This window comes from Thalassophryne amazonica, chromosome 4 (assembly GCF_902500255.1).
Source record: "Thalassophryne amazonica chromosome 4, fThaAma1.1, whole genome shotgun sequence".
In the NCBI taxonomy this organism is placed as follows: domain Eukaryota; kingdom Metazoa; phylum Chordata; class Actinopteri; order Batrachoidiformes; family Batrachoididae; genus Thalassophryne; species Thalassophryne amazonica.
Genome location: NC_047106.1, coordinates 72,494,243 through 72,516,563, shown reverse-complemented (window position 1 = coordinate 72,516,563; position 22,321 = coordinate 72,494,243). Strand labels below are relative to the sequence as shown.

General features: G+C 47.0%; 1 protein-coding gene across 4 annotated transcripts in view; it reads left to right on the top strand.

Moving 5' to 3' along the window:
* The window catches only part of tdrd7b (tudor domain containing 7 b), a 136,199-nt gene that overhangs the window by 96,264 nt on the left and 17,614 nt on the right, over positions 1 to 22,321 (top strand). For all 4 annotated transcript variants that reach the window (XM_034168103.1, XM_034168101.1, XM_034168104.1 and 1 more), the window contains 4 exons: positions 2,525 to 2,608; positions 17,127 to 17,261; positions 17,368 to 17,478; positions 19,382 to 19,530. In XM_034168103.1, the coding sequence (XP_034023994.1) occupies positions 2,525 to 2,608; positions 17,127 to 17,261; positions 17,368 to 17,478; positions 19,382 to 19,530 (479 nt within the window). The remainder of the gene's footprint in view (positions 1 to 2,524; positions 2,609 to 17,126; positions 17,262 to 17,367; positions 17,479 to 19,381; positions 19,531 to 22,321) is intronic.

Here is a 22,321-nt window from a genome sequence, read left to right as displayed (position 1 = left end):
TTGGCATGGTGAATCATGTTATCTGTTTTGCCTCAGTGGAGTCGGAAATTTCCTTTGGAACTCCTCATAGCCTTTGCATTTCTTCAGGTAATGTCAGATGTGAATACATAAATCACACACGCTCATCTTCAACAGCGTATCCAAGATCAGGTCGCAGGGGGCTGGAGCTTATCCCAGCAGTCATAGGGCGTGAGGCAGTGTACACCCTGGGCAGTCTGATAATCTGGAGTTGAGACATTTAATCTGGTAGCAGCACAGGTTTGAGGCTGTTTCTACATGTCCTGCTGTTGCTCTTTAAAGATCTATAAGATGTGTGATGTGATGTGATGTGATGGATTATGTAGCAACACTGTCTTTTCAAGACTGCATGCTGTCATCTAAAATCAGAGACTGTGCACTTGAATCTATTTCAGATATTTTTTCCAAATTATTTTCATTTATATAGTGCCAAATCACAATAAAGTTGCCTCAGGGTGCATCACACAAGCAAGGTCTAACCTTACCAACCCCCAGAGCAAGCTCACAGGCGACAGCGGTAAGGAAAAACTCCCTCTGAGGAAGAAACCTCAAGCAGACCAGATTCAAAGGGGTGACCCTCTGTTTGGGCCATGCTACCGACATAAATTACAAAACAATTCACAAAATGAACATACAGGAAATGTTGCGGTGCACACGACAGGAGAGTTTGAGAAAAAAGACACCACACCCCTCTCTGGATGGCACCGCATCTCAAACAGAGAGAGAGAGAAAAAACAGAATCAGGCATCAGAAAGACAACAATTACAGTATAATTTGTCAGCATTAAGCAACAAGAAAAACAAAAGAAATACGAAGGTGATCACTGCCCACTAGCCCCAAACTTCACTAAAAGACCCAGAATTTAGATAAAGTTGAGGCCGCTGCCCGCTCCATTTCCTAATAAAATTAATAAAAAGAGTAAAAAGCATAGTAACATGCTAGCCACATGAAAGGGAAAATAAGTGCATCTTAAGTCTGGACTTGAAAGTCTCGACAGAATTTGACTGTTTTATTGATGCAGGGAGATCATTCCACAGAACAGAGGCGCTATAAGAGAAAGCTCTGTGACCTGCAGACTTTTTATTCACCCTAGGGACACAAAGTAATCCTGCACCCTGAGAACGTAAAGCCGAGGCAGGTGTCAGTCCATGAATTTCAGTTTCAGTTTATTTTCATTTATATAGGGCCAAATTACAGCAGAGTTGCCTCAAGGTGCTTCACACAAGTAAGGTCTAACCTTACCAACCCCAGAGCAACAGTGGTAAGGAAAAACTCCCTCTGAGGAAGAAACCTCAGGCAGACCAGACTCAAAGGGGTGACCCTCTACTTGGGCCATGCTACAGACATGAATTACAGAACAATTTTATAGGTTAGTAACAGAACCTTAAAATCTGATCTCAGAGGGACAGGAAACCAGTGAAGAGATGCCAAAATGGATGTAATGTAGTGAAACTTTCTGCTTCGTGTCAAAAGCAGCATTTTGAACCAATTGGAGACCCCTAATGTTGCACTGTGGTAAACCAGAAAATAAAACGTTGCAGTAGTCCAATCTAGAAGACACAAACGCATGAATCAGGGTCTCAGTATCAGCCATAGACAGGATGGGACGAATCTTCGCTATATTTCACAGGTGGAAGAAAGCAGTCCTCGTAATATTTCTAATGTGGAGGTCAAAGGACAACATAGGATCAAAAATTACCCCAGGGTTCCTCACTTTGTCAGTGTGATGTATGACACACAAGCCTAGGCTAAGCGTTTAGCTGGTCAAATTGATGCCGATGTCTCACTGAACCAAGAACCATAATTTCAGTCTTATCAGAGTTTAAAAGTAGAAAGTTGCTAGACATCCAGCGTCTCACTGATGCAAGGCAATCTTCTAAGGATTTTATGTGGATGAGATTACCAGCAGTTATCAGCATGTATAACTGAATATCATCAGCATAGCATTGAAAGGTAATCCCAAAATGCCTCAATATGTGCCCAAAGGGTGCTATATAAAAGCAGAAAAGCACGAGGCCTAAGACAGACCCTTGTGGAACCCCAAATTTTATGTCACTAAGGTTAGAGGTAGTGTTATTGTACAAAACACAGTGAAAACGACTGGTTAGATATGACGTCAACCATGCAAGGGCACTCCCAGTAATCCCAAAATGATTCTCCAGCCTATCAAGTAGAATATGATGATCCACTGTATCACACGCAGCTATGATTGCAATATTGAAATTAATTTCCATAATGTGGTCAGTCAATAATCAGCTTTTCTGTGTGGTTTGTACTTTGGTGACGTGACTTGTTCCAAGGGATCCCACTTAACAGTAACAGTATAATACAGACAACTGTTCAAACGATGAATACAGAACTAGCTATTATGGGATGAAATCAGTAAGGTGCAGTTATTAATCCTGACAAACATTCTTAAAGTTTAATGGTCCACACAAAGTCTTGATTCAACAAATAGTAAGATTTCTTAAAGACACTGACTGATGAAACAGTTTTTTTCTTTCAGGTTACAACAGAGTCCCTGGTTTCCAGGCCCTTCTGTGGGAAAGGGTGTCTAGCTCGCTACAAGAGCAAATGGTCCCGCGTTGAGGTAAGAAGGTTGTTTGCTGCTGTGCAGTTTAAAAAACGACTGTCACAAGGACTGTCGGGCCAGACATGCGCGCGGGCCCTGCCCGACATGCATGTCCTGTGAGCGGTGTGCCGTAGGACAAGCCAACATCGCGACAGATACACCACTTTCAGTCACATATCAGCAGAAATACATCATAACAAACACTGTTTAGTTAGTTATCACTGCGCTTTTTTCTCTTTTTCAAAAAAAATGTTTATCTGCTTGTTGGTTTTAGCCATTTCACACTCCTGGTATAAGACAGTGATTGTGGCGCAGTGGTAAAGTTTGTGTCTCACAGCTTTTATAAAATGTAGGTTTGAATCCCGTGAGTGGCATTTATTTTTTATTTAACCAGGGTTATTTAATCGCAGGGTTCTGTATTGCGTCCCCTTTTATTTATTATTTATATCAACCCAGTGATATTCACTCATTATACAGCTGGTTTTATTTTATTTGTCTCCACATCTGTGGCACGATGTGGTGCAACACGTACTGTGTTCCCGCTGCAACAGTTTTGTGCACGCTCGTGTACAACACCGTCGCGTGCATGAAACTGTCGCAGCGGGATTGTTCACGCCTGCCTGTCGGCTCAGTGTTCTCGTGGTTCGCTCATATGAGCTGTTCCACCGTGATTTGCCCTGATTTGTACATATTTGTACTATGTGTGAAGGGGTCCTTCAGGTTCTCCATCACTACGATGGATTGCCATCAATTGGGGCTGCCAAAAGGCCATATGTGGGATCAGTGCAGATCTGATGAGAATAAAAATGAAGGCAATGTGTGTGTGTGTGTGTGTGTGGGGGGGGGGGGGGGGTTATTATTAGAGTCCCTTGATTGAGGAGAGTAACGTCAACTTAGAACATGGCGCCATTTTGGTTCCAACTGCGTTGAACTACTGAATGAACTTTTTATGTTGTCAACCACATACAGCAACACATCCATGTACAGGTAGTAAATAAATATGAAAAGAGTTAAGCTGCCAAATTTACATAAATTTTCAATTTATGATGATTTATTTAATTAATTTAAAGTCTGATTTACACTTCTGCAGTTCTGTAATTCTGTGTCATGCAATGACGTGTTTGTCACTGGATTATGCTTTATTATGGATTAATTTGACCCTCAACAAGCTTTTCTTTCTACATTCATCACCTCCAATTCAAAAGGTAACCTGTACAATTTCATGTTTTTCAGACTCTGTGTTGTAAAGCTGCGGACTTGCAAAAACTATTCAAATATGAAAGAGTGAAAGTAGAAAAGTGTCAAATCACAGCCTTTTGCTGTGTCTGATTTAACAGGTGCACGTCAGGCTGTGGTTGGGCTTTTAATCACGGAAATGACTCCGGTCCCACAAGTGAGGGGTTTTCAATGGAAATACATTGCAGTCGGATGGGACATTTTATCCGATGTGAGCGAAAAATCTGTGATACAAAATCGGTTATATACGGTGTTTATTACATGGAAAACAATACAAATCATTGGTACTTTTTTGTCCAGTGACTGCGAATATCCGGTTTATACGATGATGGTGTAGTTGAGTTTTACTGCACATGGAACTGAGCAATAAATTTACCTCTCAAAACTTTGATGATGATGATGTCGGCTTCCAAACCACACGGCTGACTATATTTTCCCAAATTTTTCTTCTATTTGGATCTGAAGGGAATCTGTATATCTTGAAGCCCTTGACGTGTCTATTTGTGCATCCAAATGCACATCAACCCGACATTTTCAGTGAATTAATAAATAAAATAGCCAGATTTACATGCAGATCGATCAAAAGCAAACGCTATTTTGAAACCAAGATGGCACCACGAGTCACGTGACCGTTTTTTCCCGCCTCGTCATGTTGTTACTCTCTCAAGCAAGGGACTCTAGTTCTTATTAGAGTGTTGATTATGATATGCAGCTTCACAGAGCAGCTGCTTCTGTTTACTGTTCTTGAGAGTGGTGTTATGTCCTGGGTTTTGAGCTGTAACTGATAACCCAACATTATGGATTAAGCTAAATTTTTATCGGAGTGTTCCCGAAGGATGTTGTGCCCGTGCATCCTGTCCGGCCATGGAGGAGCTGTGCCATTGAATGGAATTAAGTTTTAATGCATGGACAGGCTGTGCATGCACAGTCTAGCCATGCACATACGCTGGATGTGTCCTGTTCAGCCACAGAGGAGTTGTATGAACAGATTTATTGTATTTTTCTCTTTTCATTTATTTATTTTTCTGAGGACCACTGTGGAAGTAAGTCTAATGCTGTTGGGCCTGCAACAACCCTTGTGCACATAGAGACAGCAGGCTACACTGTGGATGAGGTGATCTGGATGTGTTGTTTTTGTTTTCATTGTTTGTGAGGACGTCAATAGAAGTTGAGAGATGCAGCTCCTGGACATCATCAGACATGTAAGTTTTCTGCGGAAACACACAGTTCCACTTTTTGAATTTTCTCCCCAAAATCATATTTTTGTGTCTGTCATACTGATCTGTGGACTGCTTCACAGGCCCCACCATGAATGACTGCCTTCGCAGTCTTCATCAGCTAGCGAGGACAGCTTCGATAATGTATTCTTCTGACCTCCAGCATGTCTAGAAGTCACATTGACATGTTAATGTTTAAATCAGTCCTCTGCATTTTTCCACGGTGTGAACTGTGGATTAATTGCAAAGATTACATTTTGATTTTGTGTCACGTTAACTTGATTTTAATGTCAGCAAAAAATCTGTCTGTTCGGAAGAAACGCCGCATCTCCAATCAAACAGACTGTTTAAAAAAAGCTTCTCAGTGTGTGCTGATACTAGGGATGCACCGATGCCACTTTCTTCCAGACTGAGTACAAGTACGAGTACATACATTTTGGTTCTCGTCGATGCCGAGTACCAATATGAATACTTAATGATACCATTACAGTTTATGAATACTTTGAAATCATGTTTTATTCATCAGTTGTTCCTTACTTTTTGGCTGTAACTGCTACCAATATCATTAGCTTTGGTTTTATTTACAAAGTAGAGAAGCTTGAATCTTCGACTGGACTGGGTTGCTTGACGTGAGGACGTTTCACTTCAAATCACAGAAGCTTCCTCAGCTAAAATTCTTGCTCTGGTAGTCTGACTTCTGTCTTGACTCTTGTAGAGAAGATTAAACCAGAAGCCAACAAAAGCTGGAGTTTTTTTAACCTAACCAGACCCCACCTAACGAGAGGCTGACTGCTATAGGCTAGTGACTAAACAATAGCTCTAATTAGCACCTATTGTGCTCTAGTTAGCACTCTCCTAATGAAAGGACGGAAGCCTCCCCTGATGGCTCCATTGACGACTCTCTCCTGATGACGTGAATGACTCATTACCATGAACAAAAAACTGAAACTGCTTTTACCTGAGTACCACATTGTAAACAGGGGACAAAGCGTGTCTGAGACCCGCTCCGCGGTTAAGGCTGGGTTTCAACTGTTTTACAAAGAATGCTTCCTTGACACCTCTCTCAAACCATTTCTTCTCTCTGGCTAAGATTTTAACTTCCTTGTCCTCCAACGTGTGGTTAGTGTCTTTCAGGTGGAGATAAACTGCAGACTGAGGTCCACTGGCGACCTCTCTGCGGTGCTGGTATAGCCTCTTGTGTAAAAGTTGCTTCGTCTCACCTATGTAGTGTTCATTACAGTTTTCCTGACATCTGATATGATACACTACATTGCTCTGTTTGTAACTAGGGATCCTGTCCTTAGGGTGAACTAATTTCTGTCTCAAGGTGTCGACTGGTTTAAAGTAAACTGGGATTTTGTGCTGTCTGAAGATCCTCTGTAGTTTTTCCCCTACTCCTGCTAAATAAGGGAGAGACACTCCTCTTCTTCTTGTCTCCGTCTCCTGTCTATCTGGTCTCTTTGTTTTCTGGGACTTCTGCACTTTGTTTACAAACATTTTATTTACAAACATTTCACTTAAATCATGTAACTTCATTTTTTGACTACAACAAATTTTCCTTTAACATTGTGTGTTTCTTAACAAACATGAACACTGCCAGACATCTCACTGAAATGTAACCTGTGGACTTCAGCACTGCAAAATGTACAACACCAGGAACAGAACTGAAACTATCCATCAATAACTTTGTTTATGTCTGTGAGGACTAAAAGCCTTTTTTGAAAATATGAGGGCAGATTAATTTTGATATAAAGCAGCTTTTCTGCGAGCCTGTTTCTGTTTTTATCTACAGTGGTACTGATAATATACACAAATACAAAGTGTAAATTTTTTTTTTCCCCAACAGTGCAACATGTAATATTGGAGAAGCCCGGCGTACACACACACACACACACACACGCACACACACAGACACACACAGTGTCGCAACACAAGGAGGCAAAACATAGTAATTTTAACATTATTTTATTTTTCCTTCTTGGATGAAGTGATAATTTCCTCACGTTCAGACAGAATAGTCCGTTGCCTGTGGTAAATGAGCCGTTTAATGAATGAGGCGCGCAGTGAACCAACTTCTGGCGCAAAGTGCAGCTCGTGGAAGTGAGCGGATGTTCTGAAGCAGTGCCACAGAGATTTCACAAACGGATTACCCCTGTAGTGGACCAACACGCCTGAACACCCACACCTAGAGCTGAAAGTCACCAACCTGATGGACAATCTCCATCGCTGAAACCATGATCTGATTTCTGATGGAGTAACTGTGGTGCAAAGTGCCAAACTCACGGGGGGACTCATGAGGAGTTCAAGTATTTTTAGATATTGTTTCCCAACTCAGGAGGATTTATGTGGGTTATTCTTCAGGATCGTATGATGATGAATTCCACTAACAGGTAAGACTTTTTATTTACTCTGTGTGTGAATTTTCTCCGCATGATGGACTGCGGCTCTCAGCCAATTAATTAATGGACGGCAACATATTTCAACTTAGTCCAGAAATTTCGGAGCGTGTGCATGAAAATCCCACATTGAGAGGTTGACATCACGCTGCTGTAAAGCGGTATTGGGTCACAGAGTGTCGGACATGTTTTATGATTACAAGTACGCGTAAATGAATATGCGATCGGTGCATCCCTAGCTGAAACAGCCTATGATCAGGACCTGAATGAAGTCTGATCAGTGAGGATGAATGCATTTATCCACAAAGGGTTTTGAAATTATTCTTGTCACTTTCTCACCAGACCATTTGGACAACTTCATCCCCTTTCTCTCTCTTTTTTAAGAGTTAAAGTTATAAATTCAGATGAGTTTTGCGCTTTTTCTTTTGTATTTTTCATGGTTTTGACAAAGGCATTTTTTAATACACTGATACAGTTCATGTTCAGTTCTTAAAATTATGTTTTGCCCCAATCGATGGCTGTAAACTGTTAGCAAACATGAAAGAGTTAAATTCTCAGTGTTGATTTTGTTGGGAAGGTGTCGTAGCACGGACCCACAACAGGGGGCGCTAAAGAACGGACAATGAATAAGCCAAAAAGTAACAATTTAATGTTGTGACAACACACAACTTAATACACAGAATTTGTAAAGTCAATTAACACCAGGTGACGTGTAGGCAGGCTCGAAGATAGAAGACCCCCGACGAGAGAGAAGCCGCGTCCCACACGGCTTCCACCACCAACGGTCTGAAGAACACCGGAGCCGCCAAGTCCCGAGTCCCCAGGTGGCCTCTGTCTTCGGCTGTCGACCCTGGTACTGCTGGCAGAAAGCAGAGACAAGATGAATGAGTGTGAGTCCGCACACTCAGTAATCCACAGTCTGCACACAGTTAGGAGGGAGCACCTCCACCTCCAATCACACACTCGTGCAGCTCCTGATTAACCACTTATCTGGTTTGGGGTGTGAGGCGAAGCCGTCGCTGTCACACCAAACGCCAATCCCACAGATAAGGAAAACACCAGGAAAACGGCTGCAACAGAAGTTCAGATTATTACACAACGTATGAGTCAGCAGAGAAATTACCTCTTCAGTAGTCGATTTCTCGGCGAGGAGGTGGAGTTGCAGTCCGGCCTTTATGGTGATGATGATGATGATGATGAACGAGTGACAGCTGGTGCAGAGGATGAATGACAGCTGTCACTTCTTCTGGGTCTGGCGCCCTGCTTGGAGTGCGGGCTCCAAGCAGGGCGCCCTCTGGTGGTGGTGGGCCAGCAGTACCTCCTCTTCAGCGGCCCATATAACAGGACCCCCCCCTCAACGGGCGCCTCCTGGCGTCCGACCAGGCTTGTCCGGATGTCTCGTGTAAAAATCGGCCAGGAGGGCCGGGTCCAGGATGAAGCTCCTCTTCACCCAGGAGCGTTCTTCAGGTCCATACCCGTTTGTCTGGGGGTGGTACCCGGACGAGAGACTCACGGTGGCCCCCAGCTCTTTACAGAAACTCTTCCACACCTGCGAAGAGAACTGGGGACCACGATCTGATACAATGTCCGATGGTATCCCATGCAGCCGCATGACGTGGTGGACCAGGAGGTCTGCCGTCTCCTGGGCCGTCGGGAGCTTCGGGAGGGCCATGAAGTGGGCCGCCTTGGAGAACCGGTCCACTATCGTGAGAATAATGGTGTTGCCCTGGGACGGCGGGAGGGCCGTTATGAAGTCCAGGCCGATGTGAGCCCAGGGGCGATGAGGCACCGGCAGGGGTTGGAGGAGTCCCGAGGTCCTCCGATGGTCTGCCTTGCCCCTGGCGCAGATGGTACAGGCCTGGACGTAGTCCCGGACGTCGGTTTCCAGGGACGCCCACCAGAAGCGCTGCTGGACTACTGCCACGGTCCTACGCACTCCGGGATAACAGGAGAGCTTGGACCCGTGACAGAAGTCCAATACGGCAGCTCTTGCCTCTGGTGGGACGTACATTCTGTTCTTGGGGCCGGTCCCCGGGTCCAGGCTCCTTGCCAGGACCTCCCGGACGGTCTTCTCCACGTCCCAGGTGAGGGAGGCCACGACAGTGGACTCGGGGATGATGGTCTCGGTGGGGTTCGACAGCCCCGCTTTGGCTTCTTCTTCGTGCACCCGGGACAATGCATCCGATTTTTGGTTTTTGGTCCCGGCACGGTACGTGATCCGGAAGTCAAAGCGCCCGAAGAACAGAGACCAGCGGGCTTGCCTGGGGTTCAGCCGCTTGGCGGTCCGGATGTACTCCAGGTTCCAATGGTCCGTGAAAACCGTGAAAGGCAACGACGCCCCCTCCAGCAGGTGTCTCCACTCTTCAAGAGCCTCCTTCACCGCGAGGAGCTCCCGATTGCCGACGTCATAGTTCCGTTCAGCTGGGGTCAACCTGCGGGAAAAATAGGTACAAGGATGGAGAACCTTATCAGCCTCCATGCTCTGGGACAGCACGGCTCCTATCCCTGAGTCAGAGGCATCCACTTCCACTATGTACTGGCGATCAGGATCAGGCTGCACCAGAACTGGTGCAGTCGAGAACCGGCGTTTCAACTCCTGGAACGCGGCTTCGCACCGATCCGACCAGGTGAAGGGGACCTTGGTGGAGGTCAGGGCAGTCAGGGGGCTAACTACCTGACTGTAGCCTTTAATGAACCTCCTGTAGAAATTTGCAAAGCCGAGGAACTGCTGCAATTTCCTGCGGCTTGTTGGTTGGGGCCAATCTCTCACCGCCACAACCTTGGCCGGATCAGGGGCGACGGAGTTGGAGGAGATGATGAACCCCAGGAAGGACAAAGAAGTGCGGTGGAACTCGCACTTCTCGCCCTTCACAAACAGCCGGTTCTCCAACAACCGCTGTAGGACCTGACGTACATGCTGGACATGGGTCTCAGGGTCCGGGGAAAAGATGAGTATATCGTCCAGATATACGAAGACGAACCGATGCAGGAAGTCCCGCAAGACGTCATTTACCAAAGCTTGGAACGTTGCGGGGGCGTTAGTGAGGCCGAACGGCATGACCGGGTACTCAAAGTGACCTAACGGGGTGTTAAATGCCGTCTTCCATTCGTCTCCCTTCCGGATCCGAACCAGGTGGTACGTGTTTCTAAGATCCAATTTAGTGAAAATTTGGGCTCCATGCAGGGGCGTGAACACTGAATCCAACAGAGGTAACGGGTATCGGTTGCAAACCGTGATCTCGTTCAGCCCTCTGTAATCAATGCATGGACGGAGTCCGCCGTCCTTTTTGCCCACAAAAAAGAAACCAGCACCCATCGGGGAGGTGGAGTTCCGGATCAGCCCGGCAGCTAAAGAGTCCCGGATGTAGGTCTCCATTGATTCGCGTTCCGGACGTGAGAGGTTGTACAACCTACTGGACGGGTACTCAGCGCCCGGGACCAAATCGATGGCACAATCGTACGGTCAGTGCGGGGGAAGAGTGAGCGCCAGATCTTTGCTGGAAACATCAGCAAGATCGTGGTACTCCTTTGGCACCGCCGATAGATTGGGGGGAACTTTAACCTCCTCATTAGCCGTCGTGCCGGGAGGAACCGAGGATCCTAAACACTCCCGGTGGCAGGTTTTGCTCCACTGCGTCACAACCCCGGATGGCCAATCTATCCGGGGATTGTGCTTCACCATCCATGGAAATCCCAAAATCACTCAGGAGGTAGAAGGTGTTACATGGAACACTATCTCCTCCCTGTGATTTCCAGACACAACCAAGGTCACTGGCTGTGTCTGATGTGTGATTAATGGAAGCAGGGTGCCATCTAGTGCTCGCACCTGCAATGGTGCCGGCAGAGCCACCAGGGGGAGCCCTACTTCCTTTGTCCATCTGCTATCCAGCAGATTCCCTTCCGACCCCGTGTCTACCAGTGCTGGGGCGTGAAGGGTTAGATCCCCACAAAGGATCGTCACTGGGATTCGTGCAGATTTGCGGGATTTACCCGCGTGCGTGTTATGACCCCCCTTAGCCCAGTTTCTAAGGACGGGCGTTGTAGTTTGACCGTTTTGGGGCAGTCCTTCTGCATATGCTCACAAGAGCCGCAGACAAAACACTCCCCTCGGGCCAGCTTCCTTTGTCTGACGTTTGTTTTTACTTTGGCCCTGCTCGTGTCCATAGCCTCCTCAGCAGGGGGAGCTGTAGCCACACGGAGCTCTCTGGCAGTGAAGCGTGGGGACGACGTCACCCTTTCAGAACCGGAAGGGGGAGGGACGGCTCGTGCCCGGTCACGCCCCCCGGCCTGCTCCCGACGATGCTCATTCAAACGGTTGTCTAAGCGTATAACCAAATCGACAAGCCCGTCAAAATCCCACGGTTCCTCCTTAGCCAGCAGGTGCTCCTTCAGGACCGGAGACAGTCCATTTACGAAGGCGGCGCGGAGTGCAACGTTATTCCAGCCGGACTTCGCTGCCGCGATGCGGAAGTCGACTGCATACTCGGCTGCGCTGCGACGCCCCTGTCTCATTGACAGCAGCACGCTCGAAGCGGTCTCGCCTCTGTTGGGATGGTCAAACACTTGTTTGAACTCCCGTATAAACCCAGCATAAGACGTTAGGAGCCGTGAATTCTGCTCCCAAAGCGCCGTAGCCCAGGCGCGTGCCTCTCCTCGAAGCAGACTAATAACATAAGCCACCCGGCTGGCGTCTGACTCGTACATGACAGGACGCTGTGAAAAGATGAGCGAACACTGCATGAGGAAGTCTGCGCACGTCTCAACACAGCCTCCGTACGGTTCCGGAGGGCTTATGTATGCTTCAGGGGACGGTGGGGGGGGTCGTTGAACGACCAGTGGAACGTCTGTTACAGGCCCAGGACCAGCAAGAGGAGTGGCTGCAGCAGCGCCCTGATCGCGCGCTTCCACCCTGGCGGTGAGAGCCTCCACCCTCCGGTTAAGGAGAACATTCTGCTTGGCCACTAAATCCAGCCGAGCCGTGACGGCGGTTAAGATTTGCTGCAGCTCACTCAACACGCCTCCCGCTGACGCCTGCGCTCCTGGTTCTTCCATTGGCCGTTCAAGCTCGGGTTGACGCCCCTCGGAATCCATGACGATTGGCCGAGAAATCCTGTTGGGAAGGTGTCGTAGCACGGACCCACAACAGGGGGCGCTAAAGAACGGACAATGAATAAGCCAAAAAGTAACAATTTAATGTTGTGACAACACACAACTTAATACACAGAATTTGTAAAGTCAATTAACACCAGGTGACGTGTGGGCAGGCTCGAAGATAGAAGACCCCCGACGAGAGAGAAGCCGCGTCCCACACGGCTTCCACCACCAACGGTCTGAAGAACACCGGAGCCGCCAAGTCCCGAGTCCCCAGGTGGCCTCTGTCTTCGGCTGTCGACCCTGGTACCGCTGGCAGAAAGCAGAGACAAGACGAATGAGTGTGAGTTCGCACACTCAGTAATCCACAGTCTGCACACAGTTAGGAGGGAGCACCTCCACCTCCAATCACACACTCGTGCAGCTCCTGATTAACCACTTATCTGTTTTGGGGTGTGAGGCGAAGCCGTCGCTGTCACACCAAACGCCAATCCCACAGATAAGGAAAACACCAGGAAAACGGCTGCAACAGAAGTTCAGATTATTACACAACGTATGAGTCAGCAGAGAAATTACCTCTTCAGTAGTCGATTTCTCGGCGAGGAGGTGGAGTTGCAGTCCGGCCTTTATGGTGATGATGATGATGATGATGAACGAGTGACAGCTGGTGCAGAGGATGAATGACAGCTGTCACTTCTTCTGGGTCTGGCGTCCTCTCGTGCTTGGAGCCCGCACTCCAAGCAGGGCGCCCTCTGGTGGTGGTGGGCCAGCAGTACCTCCTCTTCAGCGGCCCACATAACAGATTTAGATGTCCTGTTGGCTCAATTGACATATGTACAACAATGGGAAAGTAAAACCAGAGTTAATGAACAGATAGAACGCATGGCTGAGGATGTTGCCAAAGTGTCTGGTGTAAATCAGTGCAGCAAATTACTGATGGCAAACTCAAAACACTCAAGAATGTTTTGAAATGTGTTTGTGAACATTGGCCCAGAGAATCAAAAGTAAGACATGCTGAACACTGACACCCGCTGGATAGTTCATGGATGTGCTGTGATCTGTCTGCACATTAGTGATACAACATTTTAATTTCTTTCCTCAAAAACAATTCCCTGTATCATGTTTAGGTGAGCTTTTATGCGCAACTAAAATTAACTCCCTTGTGAGGTGTCTTTAAAAAAGCTGACCCATGAACTCATGTTTATACTCTTATGCAAAACTTGTTTGAATATGGGCAAGGTTGCATAGCACTCGGCTTTCAATAAATTTGTAGCATTTGTAAGACTTCAGTAGTAGATTGTATTGCTGAGTCATCATACTTTTTCCCTTTTTATTTATTATTCAACCGGGGTTCTAGGTTTTGGAAATCCACCCAAATGCAACCTAGTATAAAAATTTAAAAGTTATTCATGGTTGAACTTTTTGATCAAATCCAAAACAAAAAAACATTGATTTTCATTATTTTCTAGCAAAAACTCATCACAATATGATACAGGACTATAGAGTTGCAAAAAAAGTTGTATCCCTACTTTACATACACTAGTACAGACATTGCATTTACCAGTTTACCATATTTAAAATGCAGTTGGTTGGCGTTTATATGCATTAGGTTGGTCCGTAAAAATGGTCAAAATTTTTTTAAAAAAAAACTTCAAGTCTCACCCTCTAAATTTGTTGTACCTAACATAAAAACACATCATGTACAATTTCATAAAACTCTAATAATTTTTACTGGTAGCACACAGCCCTTAAAGATTTTGCTGGCAATAACTTTGTCATATAGTATGGTCATTTCCAGATATTTCCAAATTATTTCTGTCAGTTTAATATTGATATGTCAGGACAGAAATTATGGCAATACATTGGAAAATCAAATCTTTTCATATCCCATAAAATAGTTAACACTAAAACATGAATTGTGAGATGCAGTTCTTCTCGTACATGTATCATGCTCCTACAATACCTACATACTGGGGTAGCGAAGATTTTGTAACAATCAAACATTGCATTTTCATTTTATTGATGAAATACTGTTTCATTATTGATAAATTTAAATAAGTCTATGCTTTATATATTTCCACATATAGCTTGATCTAGCTCCAAACAATAATATTCTTTATGCCTTGCAGTACTTAATATTCAAAAATGTATGAATCAGCACAAGAACCAATTATACAGCTGTGTAACATATGAGAACATCCTTTACATGATAATGATATTTAAGTTGCTTGCATCATGACCAAGACTTGCTGCCGTTTCAGTCAGAATATAGGTGGCACTTCTGTCTGTTGTTTTGGTCCTATCCAATGCTGCTGCAAGTCCTGGTGTTACAACAGCTTTAATTTTACTGGCTTTTTGTGGCACTGGCATAATAAATTCTTCATCTGGACTTTCTGTGTTCTCTTCACTCTGGCTGGAGACGGTGTCAGGTAGTGAGACATTAGATGGTCCAGGCTCCTCCAGTTTCTCTTTGTATTTTGCTTCTGCAGCTTTCCTTTTTTCTGCTCTTTGTTCTTTGGCAGTTTGTATTTTATCTATGCCTGCCATGCATCCCCTTCTACCTTTCTCTCGCTGAGCAAGTAGGAACTGTCTGTCATCTTCAAACTTTATCATTGTTAGGACATCCTGATGTGCCATGTCAAACAAGTCCTCCAAAGATTCACAAAACACTGTTTCATCTTTCTTCTGCTTGTCTGTATTGCGATTCTTGGTCTTTTTCAATGTTTTCCATTTTCCGAACACCTTTTCTAACTTTGTGATCAGATGCTGCTTTGCCCTCAGTGGGATTCTAGCTCTCTCCCAAAAAGGAATTGCCATGTCTATAGAGGTCACAGCAGCATCATGGACAGTTTTCTTCAAATCAGTGTGTTTGAAGAAAAATACCTTGAGTATTTGCCCATTTGAGGGCAATTTGTTTCCCTTTATTTCAGTCGGTGGAACCAATAAGGTATACAAATGTTCTACTTCTAGTAGCTGACATGTTTTACTGAAGTTTCCAGTTAATGGTTAAGCATGTTAAGTCAGCAAGTGTCTCTTTTTACATTTATCTCATGTTAGATTCACCATCACCAAAGATCTGAAAAAAAGAAGCTGTGAATTGAATCAAAATTTTCAGCTTGTAGCCTAAAATAACATTTTTGAAAGTATGTTGTTTGTGAGAAATATTTAAACCCAGGTATAGTTTTAAATTGAATATAAAATTATACTTTAGTTACACTCAGGTGGTTAACTTCTATCCTCTTTATAAGTGATGTGATTAGATACTGGATAATGGATAACCTATTGCACGGGCACTCGGGCAGCGATAACTGATATATTTACAACCTTCATGTTGTGAAAGTGTCGTGACACGGACCCACAACAGGGGGCGTTAATGAACGGACAATGGATAAGCCAAAAAGTAACTATTTAATGTTGTCATTCGCACAACGAAGTACAGACAATAACAATATGGTGGAATGTCAATTATACACAAGGTGACGTGTGGGCAGGCTCGACGATAGAAGACGTCTGGCGAGAGAAGAGCCGGATCCCACACAGCTTCCACCACCAACGGATCTGAAGAACACCGGAGCCGCCAAGCCCTGCACCCCAGGTGACCACTGTCTTCAGCAGTCAGACCCGGTACTGCTGGCAGAGAACAGAAACAGTACTGATGAGTGTGAGTTCGCACACTCAGTAATCCCACAGTCAGTGTTTAGTTAGGAGGGAGCACCTCCACCTCCAATCACACACTCATACAGCTCCTGTGAAACCACTTATCTGGTTTAGGGTGTGAGGCGAAGCCGTCGCAGTCCACACCAAACGCCAATACCGCAGATAAGGACACCGTCACAGGAAAACGGCTGCAACTGAGGTCAGACTATTACACAAGGTTTAGTTCAGCAGAGAAAATTACCTGATTGGTAGCCGATTTCTCGGTAGGGAGGTGGAGTTGCAGTCCGGCCTTTATGGTGGTGGTGATGTGTAGTGGATGAGTGACAGCTGGTACGGATGATGAGTGACAGCTGTCAGTCCCGGTCGCTCCGGCGCCCTCTCGTGCTTGAAGCCCGCACTTCAAGCAGGGCGCCATCTTGTGGTGGTGAGCCAGCAGTACCTCCTCTTCAGCGGCCCACACAACACTTCAGCTATGATGTGCTACCTCTGAATATTAATGTATGACAAAAATATTTGGCAGGCTTTCTTTTTTCCCAGAGCATCATAAATTGAAGGGGTGAGAGTAATGAATTTCCAAGTTTTATTTTTTTGAACCTCCCTAATATGCATGTGCTATTTTTTTTATTTCAGTTTTAATTCGTTTTACTTAATGAAGTAGTTTCAAGTGAGATATAATCCAAGATTGAAACAACTTTGTCAATCCTCATAGTTTCAGTTTTACCGTAAAGGCTCCATAATCGTTAAGTCTAAATGATTACATCTGTCGTGACTTAAAGTGAATATTCTAGTCATTAAAAATAAATGTACACATTCCATAAAGAATTTTCTTTGAAAATTGTGTGGATGTTTTGTATGTAGTTTGCCTTTTCAGCTTTAGTTCACAGTTTGTTGAAAGGAGAACAAAACAAAAAGCTTTTTTTTTTCTGTGGTTTGCTGTAGATCACCAACCTGCACGGCAGCAGAGTTCTGGACATTGTGTTCATTGATGTGGGTGTGCAGGCATCCGTGGAAGTGTTTGAGTTGAGAGAGATCCCACCACCATTTCTCCGTGACCTTGTGGCCATCCCACCTCAGGTCAGCATTTCTTACAAAAACTGTTTACAGAAGAGTTACAGTATATCACGTTCAGACAGTACGACTGAGGGAAAAATTGAAATGACTGACGCCATCCTGTGTTCAGGCTGTGAAGTGCTGCCTTGCAGATCTGCATGTCAGCGTTGGATCCTGGACTCCAGATGCTGTGCAGTGGCTTCGAGAAAAAGTGCTGAACTCTACCGACTGTAGCATTAAGGTACAGTTTAAACATTCAAGCACACTCCTTTCAGGTTTGTTTCTGTCCATGTGTGAATGCACATGAGGACTGAGTACGAGGTCTGTTATAAAAGTATCCGACCTTTTTATTTTTTTCCAAAACCATATGGATTTGAATCATGTGTGATTGCATCAGCCAAGCTTGAACCTTCGTGCGCATGCGTGAGTTTTTTCACGCCTGTTGGTTGCGTCATTTGCCTGTGAGCAGGCTTTGTGTGAGCAGTGGTCCACCCCTCTCGTCGGATTTTTATTGCAAATGTCTGAACGATTTGGAGCTTTGCTGCATCAATTTTTTCCAGAAACTGTGAGAGACCTCCAGGTGGACGCCATTCAGAAAATTCAAATGGCTTTGAGGGACGATTTTATGGGGATTACACAGATTAAGGAGTGCTCCAGCCAGTTTAAAGACCGCCCACAGCTGCTGAGAGCGCGCCGCGCTCCCAGCGCCGATCGACAGGCTCAAACCCCGCTGAAACAACCAGATCATTTCCAACGTGAAGGCTTTGTTGATCCGGGATGTCGTCTGACTTACACAAAAATGGCAGGAGACGTGGACATCAGCACTTTTTCGGCACATTCCACTGTTACAGGAGTTTTTTTCATGGAAAGAAAAGCGGACGGATACGCTACCGTGCTGCTCATGCCGCGGCACAAAACCACCTCCTTGTTGGTCTCACAGGACGGCTTTGAGATGGCTTTCAGACGGCTGTCGGTGGGTTTTCAGTCGTGTGACTAACCGAGAAATTGTGGATGACCCTGGACATGCCAGAACATGTCCTGTGAGGCTTCATCACGGCGTTGCTTTGCGCCATGCGGCTCTACCGCGACGCGCGGAATTCCTCCGCATGTTTGTCTCAATGTGCCGAAAAAGTGCTGATGTCCACGTCTTCCGCAATTCCTGTGCTAGTCAGAGGACGTCCCGGATAAAACACAGCATCCAGTTTGGAAATGAACCGCACATTCCACTGTTACAGGAGTTTTTGTCATGGAAAGAGGAGCGGAGGAATTTCGCACGTCGCGATGGTGCCGCATGGCGCAAAGCAATGCCGTGATGAAGCCTCACAGGACATGTTCTGGCATGTCCAGGCTCATCCACAATTTCTCAGTTAGTCACACGACTGAAAACCCACCAAGAGCCATCTGAAAGCCATCTCAAAGCCGTCCTGTGAGACCAACACGGAGGTGGTTTTGTGCAACGCCATGAGCGGCACGGTGGCGCATCCGTCCGCTTTTCTTTACATGAAAAAAACTCCTGTAACAGTGGAATGTGCCGAAAAAGTACTGATGTCCACGTCTCCTGCCATTTTTGTGTAAGTCAGACGACGTCCCGGATCAACAAAGCCTTCACATTGGAAATGATCTGGTTGTTTCAGCGGGGTTTGAGCCTGTCGATCGGCACTGGGAGCGCAGCGCGCTCTCAGCAGCTGTGGGCGGTCTTTAAACTGGCTGGAGCACTCCTTAATCTGTGTAATCCCCATAAAATCATCCCTCAAAGCCATGTGAATTTTCCGAATGGTTACCACCTGGAGGTCTCTCACAATTTCTGGAAAAAATTGATGCAGCAAAGCTCCAAATCGTTCAGACATTTATTCGCAATAAAAATCCGACGAGAGGGGTGGACCACTGCTCACACAAAGCCTGCTCACAGGCAAATGACGCAACCGACAGGCGTGAAAAAACTCACGCATGCGCACGAAGGTTCAAGCTTGGCTGATGCAATCACACGTGATTCAAATCCATATGGTTTTTGAAAAAAATAAAAAGGTCGGATATTTTTATAACAGACCTCGTATGTCAGTGTTTGCCAAAAATATCCTTTTTCTTCTGGTCAACACTTTTTCATACCCTTACACCCTCTCTGTGTTTACGTTCTCACACCCAAGGTTGCCAGAGTCGATGAAACCAAGAACCGTGTCCATGTTCACCTGTTCACCGACAGGAATTATCAAAACTTAGATCGCAGCCTGAACCATCAGCTGGCTCGGTCTGAACTCTTCAAACAGCACCCAGATGTCTTCCTGATCAGTCACAGGTTTGTGCCACTTTCACCTTTCTACCTTCTTTTTTGTACATTTTTAATAACATTTGATCACTTGTACACTTATAAAATAGTTTTATCTATTTCAGATAAATATTCCTATATCCTCTTACACTCTGTCATAAAATAAAGCTTATGTGCCTGTAATTGGAGAAACTGTGCGTAGTGCAAGTTTTGCAAAAATGCTGACAACATCTTAAGGGTTTTCTTGTCATTTTGGCGGCTTTCCTCATAAGTCACCTTCTTGCACAGTCACTCCGTTTTTGGGAACTGCCGCCTCCAGACAGATTTAACATACAGTACCATATTGTTGGTATTTCTTAATAACTGAGGTAGATGGAGCCCAACTCCCCCTCTAGCTGCCACCTTATCATGGTGGGGGAGTTTGCGTACCCGGATGATCCTAGGAGCTATGTTGTCGGGGGCTTTGTGCTCCCTGTAGGGTCTCCCAAGGCAAACAGGTCCTAGGTGACAGGTCAGACTAAGGGCAGTTCAGAACCTCCATGACCAGTAAAAGATCAAGGACCGTGATGTCGCCCGGTATGGCGGAGCCGGGGTCCCACCCTGGAGCCAGGCCTGGGGTTGGGGCTCGCGCGCGAGCGCCTGGTTGGGCCTTAGCCCATGGGGCCCGGCCGAGCTCAGCCCGAAAGAGTGACGTGGGCCTGCCCTCCTGTGGGTTCACCACCTGCAGAGGGGGCCATGGGGGTCGGGTGCAGAGAGGATTGGGTGGCGGTCGAGGGCGGGTGGCCCAGTGGCCCGGTCCATGCTCACAGCCCCTGGCTGTTGGGACGTGGAATGTCACCTCACTAGGGGGGAAGGAGCCTGAGCTTGTGCAGGAGGTTGAGAGATACCGACTAGAGATAGTCAGGCTCACCTCCATGCACAGCTTGGGCTCTGGTACCCAACTCCTGGAGAGGGGCTGGACGCTTCATTTTTCTGGCATCGCCCACGGGGAGAGGCGGAGAGCTGGGGTCGCATTGCATATTGCTCCCCAGCTCAGTCATCAAGTGTTGGAGTTTACTCTGGTGAACGAGAGTGTCGCGTCCCTACGCCTTCGGGTCAGGGACAGGTCTCTCACCGTTGTCTCGGCCTACGGGCCGAGCAGCAGTGCAGAGTACCCGACCTTCCTGGAATCCCTGGGAGGGGTACTAGATAGTGCTCCGACTGGGGACTCCATTGTTCTCCTGGGGGATTTCAATGCCCACGTGGGCGGCGACAGTGAGACCTGGAGGGGGGTGATTGGGAAGCATGGCCTCCCCAATCTGAACCCGAGTGGTGTTCAGTTGTTGGACTTCTGTGCTAGTCACAGTAGTTTGTCCATCACGAACACCATGTTCGAGCACAAGGGTGTCCATAAGTGCACGTGGCACCAGGACACCCTGAGCCGGAGGTCGATGATCGACTTTGTAGTCGTATCATCTGACCTTCGGCCACGTGTCTCGGACACTCGAGTGAAGAGAGGGGCAGAGCTGTCGACTGATCACCACCTGGTGGTGAGTTTGATCCGCTGGGAGGGTAGGAAGCCGGTAAGACCTGGCAGGCCCAAACGTATCGTGAGGGTCTGCTGGGAACGACTGGCGGAACTCTCTGTCAGCGAGGTCTTGAACTCTTCTCCCAGATCCCGGGGGAGGTTGGAGATATGGAGTCCGAGTGCACCATGTTCTCCACCTCCATTGTCGAAGCGGCTGCTCGTAGCTGTGGTCGCAAGGTCTCTGGTGCCTGTCGTGGCGGCAATCCCCGAACCCGGTGGTGGACACCGGAAGTAAGCTGAAGAAGGAGTCCTACTTATGTTTGTTGGTAGGTGGGACCCCAGAGGCAGCTGACAGGTACCGGCAGGCCAAGCGTGCCGCAGCCCGTGCGGTCGCAGAGGCAAAAACTCGGGTCTGGGAGGAGTTCGGGGAGGCTATGGAGGAGGACTATCGGTCGGCCCCGAAGAGATTCTGGCAAACCTTCCGATGCCTCAGGAGGCGGAAGCAGCTCTCCACCAGCACTGTTTACGGTGCGGGTGGGGAGCTGTTGACCCTGACTGGGGATGTTGTTGGGCGGTGGAACGAGTACTTCGAGGATCTCCTCAATCCCATCGTCACGTCTTCCGAAGAGGAAGCAGAGACTGGGGACTCGGAGGCGGACTCATCCATTACCCAGGCCGAAGTCACCGAGGTGGTTAGAAAGCTCCTCAGTGGCAAGGCTCCTGGGGTGGATGAAATCCGTCCTGAGTACCTTAAGTCTCTGGATGTTGTGGGGCTGTCTTGGCTGACACGCCTCTGCAACATCGCATGGCGATTGGGGACAGTGCCTCTGGATTGGCAGACCGGGGTGGTGGTCCCTCTGTTTAAGAAGGGGGACCGGAGGGTGTGTTCCAACTATAGGGGGATCACACTCCTCAGCCTCCCCGGTAAGGTCTATTCCAGAGTACTGGAGAGGAGAATTCGACCGATGGTTGAACCTCGGATTCAGGAGTTGCAGTGTGGTTTTCGTCCTGGTCGCGGCACACTGGACCAGCTCTACACGCTCCATCGGGTGCTCGAGGGTTCATGGGAGTTTGCCCAACCAGTCCACATGTGTTTTGTGGATCTGGAGAAGGCATTCGACCGTGTCCCTCGGCGCACCCTGTGGGGAGTGCTCCGGGAGTATGGGGTCCGGGGTCCTTTGCTAAGGGCTATCCGGTCCCTGTACGACCGCAGCAGGAGCTTGGTTCGCATTGCCGGTAGTAAGTCAAACCTGTTTCCAGTGCACGTTGGCCTCCGCCAGGGCTGCCCTTTGTCACCGGTTCTGTTCATTATTT